Below are 15,765 nucleotides of genomic sequence, written 5' to 3'. Positions count from 1 at the left end.
CACTTGCATTTATTTTTGAGTTAAACTAAATGACAGGTGCCCTTAAAAACAGAATAAAAACCTTTTTCATTTTTCACTTTTTAATCCTTAAAATTAGGCCGTCGAACCTTACAGTTAGTCATTTTAATTCACACCCACACAAACAAAGCATCAAGACCTCTTTTCGTACGCTTTCAGTTTTTTGTAAAGTTGGAATTGATTGTAATGGTTAGGGTTACCCAAACTAGCAAACTACACATGATTGTGCTGCTTGCATTTAAACAAAAATTCCATTTATTCAGAAAAGTGCTAGGCAGCAAATTGAAAATATAAAAAAAGGCTGCAAGAAAACCATTTCTGCAACGCTTCAGAATTTCCCTACAGGCCAATGTATTTGCATTTGCCAACCTCTTCGCACTCTACCTATCATCTCCAGCATGAGCTGTAACAGACCAGAGAGTAGAGCAGCCATGTTGTTTGTTACAGCTATGCAGAGATTTATGAGGACTGCCACAAGAATCCAACTTCCGCAGCCTCCTATGTCAGTGACGGAAACTGTCTCAGTGCAGACAGGGACTGTTCTTGTTTCCAAAATTCTCTGAACCAAACACAAAATGTAACGTAGGTGAGGTGGTTGAAACACTTATCAAGACAGAAGGTACAAACGTGCACAAAGCCGTAACAGCAGGCCTTAGAGAGGTTCTGTACAAAAGTAATCCCCCCCCCCCCCCCCCCCCCTCACCTTGGAAAAAAAAAGAATTAAACGATCACCAGAAAACAAAGTGAGGCCAGTATAATGGTTTAATCAATTAGGATGAGGCCACTTATGATTCATATTACAGCACGTCAGACCTGCCCTAAATGCAGTACGTCTCAGGCAGCCATGGAGACCGAGACAAGATTACAGAGTCAGAGCAGAAAATGACAAGGCTAAAGCCAAGATCTCTATCATCAAATGTGGAATGGTCACAGGTCAAATTCTGGATAATGACCTCTTGGGATTGGAGGAAAATGGGAAAAAAAGTCATTTAGAAGCAAAGGTTTGTGTCACAGTGAGCTGCAGCGAATTGCCATCACAAATATACGTACTGCACAGAATACGTTTCATCAAAAATTTTCAGTTACTGTATATTAACATGCCAAAGCACATCAGATCCCATAATAACACTCTCAGTAATTGCCATGAGGTGCACTCAAAGTTATTTTAAAGAAAGATATACTAGTAAATGACAGCCAATGGTGATAAGAAAGCATAAAATCATATTTTTTTTCAAAAGGCCGCTGAAAACAATAACAATAAAAAGACCTCTTCTCATTATACACAGTAAATGAAGGGGCAGAACAAAGGGAAAACAGGCCTCAGTGTGTTTAAAAAGTAAAGAATTAACTTAACACTCACAGCTTGACATGATGTTGATCCAATCTTGGGCTACTTCAAAAACAATCATTTCTGTTATGTAATATACTGTACATTATTACAATTATTGATTACTATCTTTCTAAAAACAATGGCCTCGGCAATACTACAGCTGCCTTTCCTGCAGGAAGAACCAGCTCTATCTCCATAACAACCAAGCCATCACCACATCTCATATAGAGTGGAGGATGTGCTCGTCAATGAGACACAAGAACAAGAAGGAAATACAGTTCTTTTAGTGTGCAGGAAGCTTTGCACGTATCTCCAAGACACAGAAGGCCAGTGGATTTTAGCTTCTCTTTGGTGTTTTGTTGTTACAGTTTTCATTATATTTTCTAGTGATGTTTATGATGGCTATGCTACTTTTTTTTTAAAGAAAAATAATGTTGAGAATGGCAACAAAAAGGCACAGTTCAAGTCACATTAACATATGTATTCTTCTTGCTTTTAATTGCTTTTTTTGGCAACTTAAAAGTCAGTCTTCAGTCTATTATTCCAAGCACATTACTATTGTCTCCATCTTCACTCAAAACACCATAATCCAATGGATATTACCAATATAAGTGTGTGCACTTCACTTCCAAATTAAGTTTTAAAACAAGCAAACAAACAACAACAGTGTATAGAAAAACATCAAATTAGATATCAGGCATGAGTCTTGACTCATAATTCATTGTCAACATATTTCAAAATGTCCATTTTCTGAAATAACTTCATGCTCCAGCGTTGTCACAGGTAATGCCATATTTATTATGTAAATCTGTGACATGTCATCTTGCAGACGCTGAAAGAAATGCTGCAGGTAATGAGAGAATATTATATGTATATCAAACAGTAACCATAGCAACTTGGCAGTTTTTCACTGCCCTTACTTACAGGAACGGGTTTGTGTTTATGAGGAAATAATGAGTAGGGGTAGCGTTCTAATCAAAGTCCATGAGCAGCAAACAAGTTCAAATCCTTTTAAATACACAAGGAAGGGACATGCCAGTAAAGGCTGACAGAACAGGATATACCCTGTGTTACCTGCGTGGTATTGTAGCAACACAAAACAACTGTCACATTGATTATTCTTACATTGATGTTATACTCTTCTGCCTTGGTCTGTCATCCCTGGATCTGTGAAAGAGAGAAAATAAGACTCCTTCAATATCTCAAAGCAAACAATTCATTCACCCCTTACTTATGATTTCTTTACCAAAGATTAGCTGTCAGATTTTCACCAAGGTGACTCATACCAACCTCCCATGGTTTTTCATTATATATTCAAACAAGCGTTAAAATTTATTGATCATCACGTTGTTACAGAAATCTACCAACGGCTTTGTATGGGAAAGCACAGCTTGGCTGTTACTGCGTTGCTATAGGGCCAGGCAATGCAGCTTCGGTTGCATTGCCTGAAATGCATTTCAGAAATGTTTGATTCAGGAGTGGGGAAAAACCTGTCCCTAAAAAAACTTGAATGTGCAGGAAATTGCAGGCACTGATCCCATGAATCCTGGGATATGTGGGCTCAATTACTATAGGATTGAATGAAAGGCAATCCTTAACTCTGGAATGTGTTATCGCCTGCTGGAACAGAGATTCTCTATAAATGGAATATTTGGACAATAAGACAAAGATAAAGGCCATCTTTACAAGCGCAACAAATACCTTAAGCCAGCCTGACAATTCGCTTTTCACCGCATTGTTTCAGGGTACTTTGTATTCAGTCTGTTTCTCTTGATGTAATTGTGCCATATACCACACATTGCAATAAGCACATGCATTTGCCAAACACTAACAATGTATCACCATTCTAGAGTTTTAACTGTTTACCGAGATGTTATTAAAACATTTAAAATTTTTCAGGTTAGTAGCTACTAGTAAATGTCTGGAATATTTGCTACACTGCAATTATTTATGCCTCTCCCAGGAAATCCAAGGACTGGTTGTTGAACCTGAAGTTACGTTTAAAAATGTGCAATACATGTGCTTTAACTGGCAGAATGAAAAATATTCTTTTGTTTGTATAAATAGCTTATTCTACATTTCCTCTGAACTACTATAATGCGTGCCAAAGTGGTGACAGACTAGGTGATGGAGACATATGTTTAGCTTGATAAAAATAAGCAGTGGAACTGAGAGTTTCAAGATTTGCATAAGAAAATTTCAATATATTACATCTTTTTAAATAACTGCATGCCCACACTAAACATGTGATCGAAGTGATTGGAACTGGCACTTCACAATAAACACACATTGCACATGGAATAAAAGAGATTTAACTTGAAATGCCGAATGCGTATTTCAAATAATGAAAATACTGATGAAACTGACTGATGAAAATAGTTTGCTATTACAAAAAAAGCAAATATCTCCAGTCCAGATTGATGTTGTTGAGTGGTGTGCCAAGCTCTGTGGAACTCCATAGAGACAAAGTGGCATAAATAACATGCAATCGAATGTGCTTTGTGTCAGGGAAAAATGGTCCACACAGTTCATTACACCTGCAAATAAACAGTAAAATGTTTTCCTAGTCTGCCTTACTGATCTTCTGGGGAAATGAACTAAGCTGGTAAAACCTGGGATCCTGGTCTTAATCCCTACTATCAAGTTCAATGACAGACAAAAATGTTTGTACTACTTTAGGGTGTTTCTCCTGGACCAACATAATTATGACAACCCCTAGCTTCACATTTTGATTGCATTATGTGTAGTGTTTGAATTTCTGGTTAAACCTTAAATTACTTGGCTAGCTGAACTGGAACACAGTGGAACACAATGGAATGCAAAGCCCTTTGAATCAACCTTAAGAGAACAGTTTGGAGCTGAGGGTCCTGCCACCTGTTTGTGAATCCGTCCAAAACAACAATAATGCCCACATGCGCACACTGTAAATAATACATGTAGTGAATCACTTTACTTCCACTGAACCAGTCATTTCAGAAATGTTTTCAGAAATACTGTTTTTTTCTTTACACATCAAAAAGCGCAAAGGCTTTGTTTAAAAAAAAAAAAGCTTACTATGGGACCATTTCTGCTGTGGGGAGGGAAGGAGCTCCTTATGTGCCCAAGCCCTTTCTCTTTCAACTCTTCAGAGTGCTACCATTGCCTGGCTTCACATGTCCTTGGTTTGCTTTTCCTCCCAATGGCGCATACAGAATAAAGCTTCACACAGGGATGCCACAACAATGCCTCTGCCTCTCCATTCATTGTAAGCAGGTGTTGTAAGGCCCAGGAGAGCCCGTCTGAGCCAGAGCCTGAACCACTTCCCACCAATAAGCGAGCCGCTGCTCTGACATCACAAAGTTGTGGGCTGCACCTAGAGCAAGACCTCCACCCATCTGGGCCTGGCAATGGGTGTTTTAACACACCCGCCAGCCAAGGGTCGAGCTACACGTACGTTGTCTTTGTTCACAGCTCTCACTTTTCCAGCTGTCTGACCTGTCAGGGACACCATTCCTTCTCTAAGGGGTGACTTTCATAGACTTGGGTGGCAGCGTACCATAGTGCTAAGGAGCAGGGCTTGTAACCAAATGGTTGGCAGCTCGATTCCCTGCTTTGGAACTGCTGATGTACCCTTGGGTGAGGTACTTAACCCACAATTGCCTCAGTGAATATCCAGCTGTATAAATGGATAACATGTAAAATGGTAACATAAGTAAATTGTTCTGGATAAGTGTCTGCTAAATTACAACAATGTAATGTAGTCACAGGTTTCTCCCACACCACCCCCGCTGTTGCCATGTGACTTTCTTGCTTCAATACAATCTCCCAGTTGGTGCTATTTCTGTCTCATCGCTTGGCGATTCCACACTGCTGGCTGGAAATCCAGTCAGTAGCGTTGCAAAGCAACCAACAGACCTGACCCAAAAGCTGCATGACCTGCGCTCTCCTAGTGTGGAAGCACTATGTAATAATCCTAGCAATCATAAATGCATTGTAGCAGGCAAACACTTTTTATTTACACTATGAACAAATTGGTACTGATGGATTATTACTTATCTATAAGGTATCCACATTTTAGACTAATATGAAATATGTTCTAATATGTAGCTATATATAGCTACATAGCTAGCTATGCTCTAATATGAAAATATGTTCCAACAATTGCTTGGGAAATGCATAGCATTTTTTCTGGCTCGTCATTTCCCGAGGACTCAAACAGAGGGGAAAAGAAAATGAACTGAAATGATAAAGCAGCCCTTAAAATGTCAGAGCAGAATTAATCTACATGCAGGAAAATATTATTACTCTCCTCCAGTAACACTAAGTTATCTCTTGGGTTGTATCCCATTGTAAAAGCACACTATGCCTGGGGTACAAAATGTCACAGATCAATACTTTCCTGTGACAAGCTTGAATAAATTTCTGAAACAATCTGTGCAATGCATAACTACATGTAGGTATGTACATCTGGAAAATACAACCACTGGTCTTAACCACTGAAAACTACAAGTTACAATAACTTTGCTGGTTAATAGTAATAACTACTGACATCCAATGAACAAGCAAAATGTCTAATGTGCTGTTAAAAGAAAAAAAATGCAAGCATAACAGAAAACTGATTTATGTCATATTAGATAAAAAAAGCCTTTGTGTGCGTTTGTCTTGCATGTTATGAAAAGGCTTGGCAGGATTAGACATAGATTGACAGTGGTAAAAGTCATTTTCAGAAAATCTACCCCTTGGAAAAACTGCCCTTTGGAAATAAATAGTCATTGTAAAATGTCTAAATTCATTCTGTTCGGCACTCTGTTTTATTATTTTGTACTCTTCCAGGCAAAACATTCACACCTCAGTTTCACATTCAAATAGAACGCCAACACTACAGCTCCAAGAAACTAAAAGCAATCTGTTTAAGAATTTACAGGTTTTTGTTTGGTATAACGGTCTCTGCTGGGGCAGATGGCATGATTTCAAAATCAAAGGTCAATGGTGTTAAGAGTGAGGAGGGAGCTGAGAAACTATTTTTGGTGTACTTAGGTTTACTGGTCAACAAGTAACATGTCTTAAAATGTAATGTCAGCAGGTGATCAACAGTGCCTGGTTTTTCAAGTAAATAGATGAAGACAACCATCAGAATATGAATCAAAAGACAAACATTGCTATTAAATGTCAATTTTGTACACAAATAATTATAAGCAAATAAAGTAAAAAACTGAATCCAGCCAAGCCTCGTTACAAGCCCTGAATGCCCTGTAGAAACAGGGTATTCAGGAAACTTGTTCCGTTCCACGTTACCTGAGGCCTGTGGCTGGCTGTGCTCCTCGCTGGTTTCGCGCTGCTCAGTGGAACCCACGCACTGCTCTCCTGGAGACGCCTCCAGCTCTCTTCCATTGCTTTGTTCCGGTCCTCCAGAGACGCCGCTCTACAAATGACCCAACAGCCTTATATCAGCTGATAATGCTCCAGTTCAACATCCCATCTTGGCATGTTTTCATTTTGTCCGGCAGCACATTGAGTGATAGAGTAACAAAGTTGTAGAGATAAGGAAACTTTTAAGATTCTCATCCAAAAGACTTCAACTGTGCCAGTGAGGTGCTGCCAATCAGTTTTACCTAGTTGGGCTTATCTTGGCAAATCCAAATATCTCTGACTGCCAGAACACTGTTATGACATAAAGGCTGGGCATCAACATATTGGCAACAGTTTAACATGACTTTTTTGTGACTGTAACATCATTCCTGGCTTGTTTTTTATTTATATTTTAACAGTAATTTTTTACATTGTTGTGCATAATGTTGTCCCTAAATAGTTTAGGGGTTGTTCATAAACACAGTAGGGACCAGTCCAGAATTGAGAGGGAATAAACTGCTTAAATTCTACTTTAAGTGCATCTATCCTGTTGCATGAAGATAAAAGCGTCTCTCGGAGGATTCTGGACTGATTGCACTGAAATCCCTGCTCTTTCGCTGCATGCATACAACTGTAAGCGTAAGCCCACAAACCTTTCCTGCAAATAGAGATTGCAGGTCTCCTCCAGACTGCAACCCCTCCTGGCCATGCTTCCAGGAAGAGCCTCTCTGTAGCGCTCCATTACCGAAAACTCACGGAAAGCAAAAACAAAGAGCGAGCTGCCAGCGTCGTCTCTCCCTGGGGTTTCATCAGGACATGTCGTCCTGTCTCCTGACACATACACAAAGAAGCACTTTTAGATTAAGTATGTGGTGTACAGCTGACAGATATGCACGCACCACTTAACAGAGACATTGTCTGTATTCTCATACTTTCAAATCGCTGTAATGAAAACACAGTTTTGGTGTGGCCACAACACGACAGCCAGTCATAGCTGAAACGAAGGGCTAATGTTTTTTTGTTTGTTTGTTTTGCCCTTAAAGTCACCCTTTAAGCTTCCTTTTGTACATTTTCTGTGCCAAAGCTGTGAACGAAAATAGTTCTGCTGAGCGAATTCTGTTGAATGAATTTTTATATGAAGGTCCACGTTAATACACTGCTCTTCTGCTGTTTATTTGCATTTTATGCAGGTTCTGATGCAAGTCGCCTGGGTGATGCAACTGTTTTGGTCACAGGCATTCACAGGAATGACTGTAGGCAGTGTTCAGCCTTGCTGGGCTGAATGGCCCATCTTCATCATTAAACTTGTTACGATCCTCTTATGTTCCTGAACTCAATGAGTGACTGCACTCGGTCCAGGAAGGATGATGTAGAAAGAGGTAAGGGGGAATGGAAGAGCCGCCAGCTTCGCCATTTGTAGCAAATCTGCACTTTGAAAATCCGCCCCGTCACAACTTTTACAGACAGTTCTTGCAGCATTCATAGCCCTAATGAACTGATCAACATTCCCATGAGGCCTCACTTCCACGGGTAACGGAGGCAGGATTTTGGTTTACTTCTGTCAAAACAGACTTATTTATTTATTTATGTATTTTCCTACTTGAGTCGATAGCAAGAGTTTTGAGCAATGAGACACTTTAAGGATTCCTGCTGGGATTATATCCGCATACACATTTATTATGCAACGTTTTGAGATGAGATCTGAAACATATGTTGTTATTTGCTTAAAATACCTTCAATGAACAGGACAGCATTTTCAATCAGGTTTTCTCAATCATAATAAATTGATTCTCTACAGCTTCCAGACTGTATAGTGTATGTTATTTATCTGTTATTTTCCCATTTGCCTCATACTTACAAACAATTACAACTAACACGTTGAATGGGACAAATGTAAATAGTGATAAAATCTGTTTTTCTGAAATAGTACACAGGTCATAAATACAGATACAATATACAAGCTGAACTGGAGCACCATGCTGGCCAGCAGTGTAGCATAGCGGTTAAGGAGCAGCGCTTATAACCAAAAGGTCGTTGGTTCCATTTCCCAATAGGGCACTGCTGCTGTACCCTTAGGCAAGGTACTTAACCCAGAAATCCCTTAGTAAATATCCAGCTATACAAATGGACAACATATCAAAAAACTGTAACTTATGTAAGTTGCTCTGGATAAGAGCATCTGCAAAACAACAATAATGTAATGTAATGAACTGAATTGCGCTAAACACAAATTCAGACAGTTTCATACAGCACAGCATGTCTTTAGTGAGTGAAAAATTAGTGGATAAAAAGAAAGAAAAATAAGTTGTCCAGCCACCTCGTGCTCTGGAGAGGAAAACTTTACCTCGGACAAACAGAGTCTGATGTATGGGATCCAGCTCAAACACCGGGTTCCAGGGAGTACCCAGGAAGTGTGAGGCTGGCAGCGCCAAACCACACACATCTGTCCCATCAGTTACATCTCTGAGGACTACGCTGCCATTCCGGTACATGAAAAGAACCTGATGACATAATTAAACCACAATTACAACACAGACGGCCCAGTCTGAATGAAACAAACAAACAGGCTTTTCAATGGACTCAGAAGGTTCCTGGGGTACTGAAAAATGAATGTCAACTGCAGCATTGCAATGGAGTTGTGACATTTTGAATATGATTGTATAAAGTATATTATTTGTAGGTTACTACAGTTCAAAACAACCACAGGCAAGGCTCTCAGCAAAGGAAAGAGGTCTCACCAACTTCAGCAAAAAGCGCAGAGACAGGACCACAGTGGGGAGGGTCCCATGATCAGTAGAACTGTTCAATGAAATGCATGTATAAATATATAGCTAAAAACATTATATATGGATATTTTTTCTTCAGGAATTCTCTCATTTTAAATCAAAATGCTTTGATTAAAAACGAAACATCACTCATTTCTGGCTTAAAGAGCATTTGAAATCTGACAGGGTGCACATGAAATATTGATTTCACTTTTAATTTTTTTTCCAGTTTTTTTCTTTCATGTCTTTTGCAGAGATCACGCCTGAAAGAGGAGAGTAAATGCTCTCCAAATGTGCACCCGGGGTCTGTGGTATTTACCTTTCTGCTAGTTTTGTAACGTGAGAATTCCGCCCTCTCCCAGCTGTAATTAAATGACATGTTCCATTTTTGCAGGTCACCAATATATTCATTTTGGGATGAAAAGGATCCTGGCACATGGACGTGTTCTTGAGGCCCAGGGACTGATCCAGGAACAGTATCCTGTTGAAAACACTGTCGGCAGAAAGGGCAAGAACTGACCATGGGATCCCTGTGGAATTGAAGCAAGATGAATTTGTAAGCAGACCAAACAATGACCACTGTGATCACAATTTCCATTGCACAACCCCAGCGTGTTTACATATTTCAAACTGAAATTTATAGAGGAATTATTGCTTCTTTGGTGGTTTCAAAGCATGAGGAAACCTCTACCTGGGAGGGTTCATTTCAAGATTGACCTTTCTGAAAGATGACCTTCAACTAAATTAAGCCATATGTATTCATTCCTACCAATTTCATACTTAACCTTCCTGCTGAATCCCAACACTGTACAGGTTCTTTTTTACGAATAAATGTCAAAACTGGAATATAGAAATAATGGCTGTGGTAGTAGGAGAGCACTGCGGCTAAATGTAATTGTTTGAGAGGGATGCTACTGTATATCTTGTGTTTGTGGACCAAAAGTGATTAAATTGTGTGTCTCTTTTGTGTCAAAGCATGTTTTTTCTTACAAATTTTGATTAAAGTGCATGTGTTTCATGTTACTAGAAGTTGGAGAGATACGGTTGAAGGCATTCATGGATAAATTTTCAAGCATTTAACTTAAATTCTAGCTGTATTCAAACAACCATTTCAGACTTGCTTTGGTGCTACTGCCTTTTAATGAAATTATGATTGTAAATATCTTAGATTTACTTGTGTTTGGATTATTTTCTCTCAGCATGTAAGAAACCATGCAACATGGTTGTCCAGCTTTGAACAACATCAGAGGAATACCAGACTAAATCAATCAAATAAGAACCACCTTCCGTCCGGTTAGCTAGCTCTAGATCATATGATTCCTCAGCAACCCACCACACTGAGCACCTGAGTGATCTAGATGAGCAAAGAACAGTATTTAGGTAGAGAATTCTGTCTTAAGAACTAAACTGAACCTCACATTTATTTGGAAATAAGGATTTCAATTCATTTTGATAAGATATCAGAAACTGTAAATGTGAGGCACATGATAACACTAACTTCCCTAAAATGAAGAGGTAGTTGAAATCCAAACAGATTTAATGAGGTGGTTATCATTCATCAATTAGCTATGGGGTTAACCTTCATTTTTTTGAATGATCACAATTCACATAACACTGTTCTGTATTGTCTCTCAACTCACCTAAGTGCCGGTCCCATATTGTCACCAAGCCATCGGCAAGACCAAGTGCAATGTATTTAGTGCATCTGCTGGTGGCTGAGCAGAGGATGTGATGCGCATTCGGCCACACAAACTCTAGCTTTGGCTCAGCATCTAAATCAGAGATTTGAAATACAAACGGCAGATTTCTTAATTTTTGCTGATTACGACTACCAGCAATTCTGGTCAATATTACGGCTGTCCCTTGGGTTCTCCACTTGTTTTAAAAACACCTGCACATTCAGACCTAGGCCATAGACCTTATTACAATGCTTTTCAGCTGACTGACACACACAAACAGAAAAAAATTATGTACATAAAATTTTCATATCCTTCCAGGCAACAGATTCCAGCATAAGAATGTTTCAATGAGTTGTGCTCAATGGCTGATAACGTTTAAGGTTGCCCCCTGCTGACAGGAGAAAGTAACTATACAGAGGACTCCACACACCAAAAATGGACACAGCTCTTCACAGAACATTTTCATGCCCCTAATCATTAAAAATGTCTCACAGTTATGTTTATTGTATCCTACCCCTTTCCCCTCTTTACTGACCATGAACTATTGTCATAAAATAAACAAAAGCATTTTAAATCAGTGATTTACCTGGTTTGTCTTTAGCTGTTTTTGACAGTGCGTATTGTAAAAGATTATGACTGCCACTCCACCAAAGACAGATAGCAACAGGTACACCTATAAAGATGAATATTTACTGTCTTAATAGCCTTAGTTAGTGCTGTTATTGCATGAACAACCACGAACAATATGACCAATTAAACTCCAGAACCACTAACCAGGCGGAGACTTGGTTTCACCAAGAAATGGGGCCAATCCTCCAGGCAGAAGTAGGTGAAAGTTGCACTGGCTTAAATGACATACATTACATATTACATTACATTCATTTAGCAGATGCTCTTATTGAAAACAAATAGAAAAGAATAGACCCTAATACACAACAAGGATGAGGCAAAGCAAAGGCAACACTATTGATGGAAAGTCATAATCCAAAGCAGTTCACATTAATAATGAAATTATTTTTTTAATTACCAATGCTGTACCAAGACTGATGACTGATGGAGCACTGTAGGTGTACAGCAACAATGTTTCTGACCCCTACCTTAAGAGGCAGATTTCACAATGCTAAAGGGATTTAACAATCATTGTGTTTTCAATTTTTTAGTTAAACCAATAGTGAATCCCTATGTCTATCACACTATGGAAGTGTAAACAATTCACCTTGGTCGTTCCTCAGCTTCCTTGGTTTTGTAGGTGTTTTCACCGAGATATTTTTTGTACACAGACTTGAACACAGCATCCTGATCCTCCCATTGGTGGCTGGTTATCATGTGATTTTGGCCCAAACCAATCATGTTGCCATTCTCAGTCCTCTGTAACACTTCAAATGGACTTTTCAAAGATGTGCCTACAAGATACAAAAAGGCCACCTGTAAGGAATGTAAAAAGTGCTATCTACAGTAAAAAAATAATAATAATAAAATACAAAAAAGACAGAATTCAACTCCTCATGCTTTGAAGTGGTTTGGCCTTAACATTAAGGACTGGACAGGACTGGTTTCCTCAGCATTCTGTTGTCTGTACAAAAAAGGACACTGATCTTGACTGCAAAATATTATTTCATGATTCAAATACTGAAACTATGAGCTGTGCTTATTACCAATACAAAATGACAAAGACAGCCATGTGGACAGAGAAAAAAAAACATACAAGGCTAATCAAAAGTAAAATAAGAAGCAACAAGCAATGAAATTTTGAGCGTGAAGTGTCCTTCAAGTCAAGTGGAGAAAAGAGGTGGCGGATCCTTTGGGAATTGATACTGAATACCTGAGAGGGCTTTGGGTTGCTTTATTTTCAAAATGACTCCTATAGGAGAAAATTTAGCATCAGCTGCTCCAGGGCAATGTGGCACCTATGACACAAAAGCAAATGCAAATTGCTCAGAGAGAAATTTTTCAAAGCATGGAATGAGCAATGCATATTCATTTACATGTCAAAGCAACATCCCAGGAGTTATATGAATTCTGTGTCCAAATATCAGAATATAAGGGGGTGAATTAATTACTTTCCATACACTACAAAACAACTTTTAGAAAATTCTTGCGTTATTGTGATGACACCAAACTGGGAATAGTATAGCAAATCTTCTCTCACTTTACAACAAATCAGCTCATTTTGTACATGTGGATTCTCATTAGCCTTGTACAACTGCCACATGGGCAAAGAACATCACTGATGCAATACCATGCATGTGCCAGTTACCTGTTTTTGTGAAGTTGCTCCCATGACCTCTAACTCTTTCAGCCAGGATTCTTTGGGAAAGCGATAAACCTCAAGCCAAGACGTACCATTGCCTGTGTAAAGAAGTTAGAGGATTGCTGTGTGATTAAAACTAGGAGGAAACAGCGTGAGTACTGTTTCCCTTCTGTGAAAAGAATTGTGGAGGGTGGACATTATCCTTCATCAGTCACATCAGTGTCCAAGTATATTTGATTAGTAATGATCCTATTAAAAAAAAAAAAATCAGTCACAAAATTCATTCAAAAAGTGTGTGTTCAAAACATAACTTACATTCCATGACAGCTGCGCCATTGTCCCCCCCTTTGGACAGTTCTAATTTTTTGCAGATTTTCCTTTGGCTTATATCATCCTGTATATCAATAAAGTATGAAACTATTATTTAAATTTAGCCTTAAATATTACATCTAAACAAACAATGTATGAGGAAAAAAACCTGTAATTTAAGATAGTATTTTCACTGAAGACTGAAATAGAACATACAGCATATCTAAAATATTTTATACCAGTTCTGGAGGCAAACAATGACACTAACTGTTTCATTGATGATTTTGATCAGGTAGATAGAGTCTGGGCAGTAGGCAAACAGTCTAGAAACACCTGAAATGAGAAAAGAAACACTGCTTTACTACTAAAAAGAGGACATGGGTTTTTCTCAAAAATTTAATTGTGAAGGGGAATTGGGGGGTGGGCTTGGCAGTTATATCTTCGGAAATGACAAAAATATAGTCTATTTCTTCTAAAAGCTGTTATTACCCATGTCATCCACAGTAGCCAGGAGATATGTCATCTCTGCAAGGCAGGTGCTTTGAAGGGAGGTGATTTCCATGCTGTCGTCCTCCCATGCTGAGATACAGATGAGGGATGAGGTGCAGATAATAGACAGGCCGTGGGAGTGACCCATGAAAACATATTTTCCATCCTCTGAGCACGACAGGCAGTTAGTTCTCCGTGGAAGCTGTGAAAGAAAAAAAGTAAATATTTTCTCTTTCTTTATGTCTTCCATTCCCTTTTTCAAACACTTATTGTTACTGAGACTTGAGACTCTATTTAGTATAACTTTAACATGAAAAAGTAAAAAAAAATAAATCACATGATACATGATTATGCAATGATGAACATTTCTTGTACTAGAAAGGCTAAAAATTATACATACCTTCACTTCTCCAGTAGCCTCCAAAACCGGGATTTTCTTCTTAGACTGCTCAGCTATTCGACTTGCCTCTCTGTCTGAGATGATCTCCCAAGCCCTGTCAACCAGCCTGTTAAGAACCTTGTCAATCATGCGGAAAGGCTGAGGAAGCTGGTCCTGCTGCAGGTCAGGATCCTTCAGATACGTGTCTTCTTCGTCATCACTTCCACCCTTCTCAGAGGGCTCAGGGATGTCCGTGGGGCCTTTTCTGATGTAGACATGCATCCTGGGTCACCTTCGAAAACAAACGGCGCATGAAGAACGTATAACTCCGTGGATGCTTAATAGTGACGTGTGCACAGTCAGCCAATGTATTACATCAACAATCATTGTAATCATTTAAGGGCAACCCAGCTGGACTTGCCAGCAAGTCAACTTATACGTACTACTCTACCTACATCAGTGTGAAAACCAGTGTGAAAGTACAACATGAAGAGTACAATATGAAGAGTTATATTGCATTGTAATACATTGCTAGCAGGTCAGCACGCAAAATCGCTAACTATTTCTTAGATTGATAAAAGCAATACTTGGAACATAGCCAGCTAGTTTAATGACTACTGTTAATTACCATCTCAAAATACATGTCGTTGGTGCTGTTCTCAGGCTGTTTAGCTAACTAACGTCACTGTCAATCTTCAGGGAGGACGTTCTTCAAAAAGGTTTAAGATCTTGCTTGCTAACTTGCTACACGATGTCGGTCTCTACAGAATACTCACCGTTTAAACCGATGGATTATTGTTAAAGTCTTCTCGGCAGCTCACTTGCTGTCCTCAATGGTTGACAGAGTCGGTTGTCATAGCAACGTGTACAGGAAGTTTCTTTCCATATGTCTCCCTTAGAAACCTCCGTACTACAACTGCGGCTGCGTATTGTCCTCACTTAAATCAACCGATCACACTTAGTCTAACTTAATTGTACCCTTCTTGATTTTCGCCAACCGTTTGCGTATTTAATGTGATGTATATATGTATGCATTTTGCAATATATTCCTCCTTAGCTGAAGGTGACTGGGTTGCTAGTTAACGTATGCCAGACTAACTGTTAGCTATTTACGAACGTTTATCTGTTCCATCGAATCTTCCCTCGAATAGATCTGGACAAATTACATACTCCTCAATTTCCACTATTGCAGAGGCCTATCTGCTGGGTATGAACTG

General features: G+C 39.1%; 1 protein-coding gene across 2 annotated transcripts; it reads right to left on the bottom strand.

Annotated features, from left to right (window-relative positions):
- Positions 1 to 1,261: 1,261 nt before the first annotated feature.
- wdr93 (WD repeat domain 93) lies at positions 1,262 to 15,764 on the bottom strand. 2 transcript variants are annotated; one of them, XM_036543933.1, is made up of 18 exons: positions 15,325 to 15,764; positions 14,570 to 14,840; positions 14,170 to 14,371; positions 13,949 to 14,013; positions 13,687 to 13,765; positions 13,378 to 13,469; positions 12,943 to 13,027; positions 12,337 to 12,523; positions 11,895 to 11,965; positions 11,707 to 11,793; positions 11,082 to 11,213; positions 9,761 to 9,971; positions 9,415 to 9,475; positions 9,021 to 9,177; positions 7,330 to 7,507; positions 6,623 to 6,749; positions 2,474 to 2,515; positions 1,262 to 2,180 (listed from the first exon to the last, which is right to left on the bottom strand). In XM_036543933.1, exons 2-17 carry the CDS (start codon positions 14,828 to 14,830, stop codon positions 2,504 to 2,506), a joined length of 2,007 nt encoding a protein of 668 aa, XP_036399826.1. In that variant the 5' UTR covers positions 14,831 to 14,840; positions 15,325 to 15,764; the 3' UTR covers positions 1,262 to 2,180; positions 2,474 to 2,503. The 2 variants fall into 2 exon arrangements, with proteins under 2 accessions (XP_036399826.1, XP_036399825.1); XM_036543932.1 differs by having other exon boundaries at positions 1,262 to 2,515.
- Between the last annotated feature and the right edge of the window lies 1 nt (position 15,765).

This window comes from Megalops cyprinoides, chromosome 13, assembly GCF_013368585.1.
Source record: "Megalops cyprinoides isolate fMegCyp1 chromosome 13, fMegCyp1.pri, whole genome shotgun sequence".
Lineage (NCBI taxonomy): Eukaryota > Metazoa > Chordata > Actinopteri > Elopiformes > Megalopidae > Megalops > Megalops cyprinoides.
The sequence above is the reverse complement of the archived record's forward strand: the minus strand, read 5'-3'. Positions and strand labels throughout refer to the sequence as shown.

Bases quoted from the DNA above. Each gene is read 5' to 3' on its own strand.
- wdr93 (XM_036543932.1), bottom strand. From the start codon at position 14,830: ATGCATGTCTACATCAGAAAAGGCCCCACGGACATCCCTGAGCCCTCT. The intron at 11,214-11,706 runs GTAAATCACTGA...TCTCTGATTTAG, and splicing joins AACAGCTAAAGACAAACCAG to ATGCTGAGCCAAAGCTAGAG. The intron at 9,476-9,760 runs GTAAATACCACA...TTCATTGAACAG, and splicing joins GTTACAAAACTAGCAGAAAG to TTCTACTGATCATGGGACCC.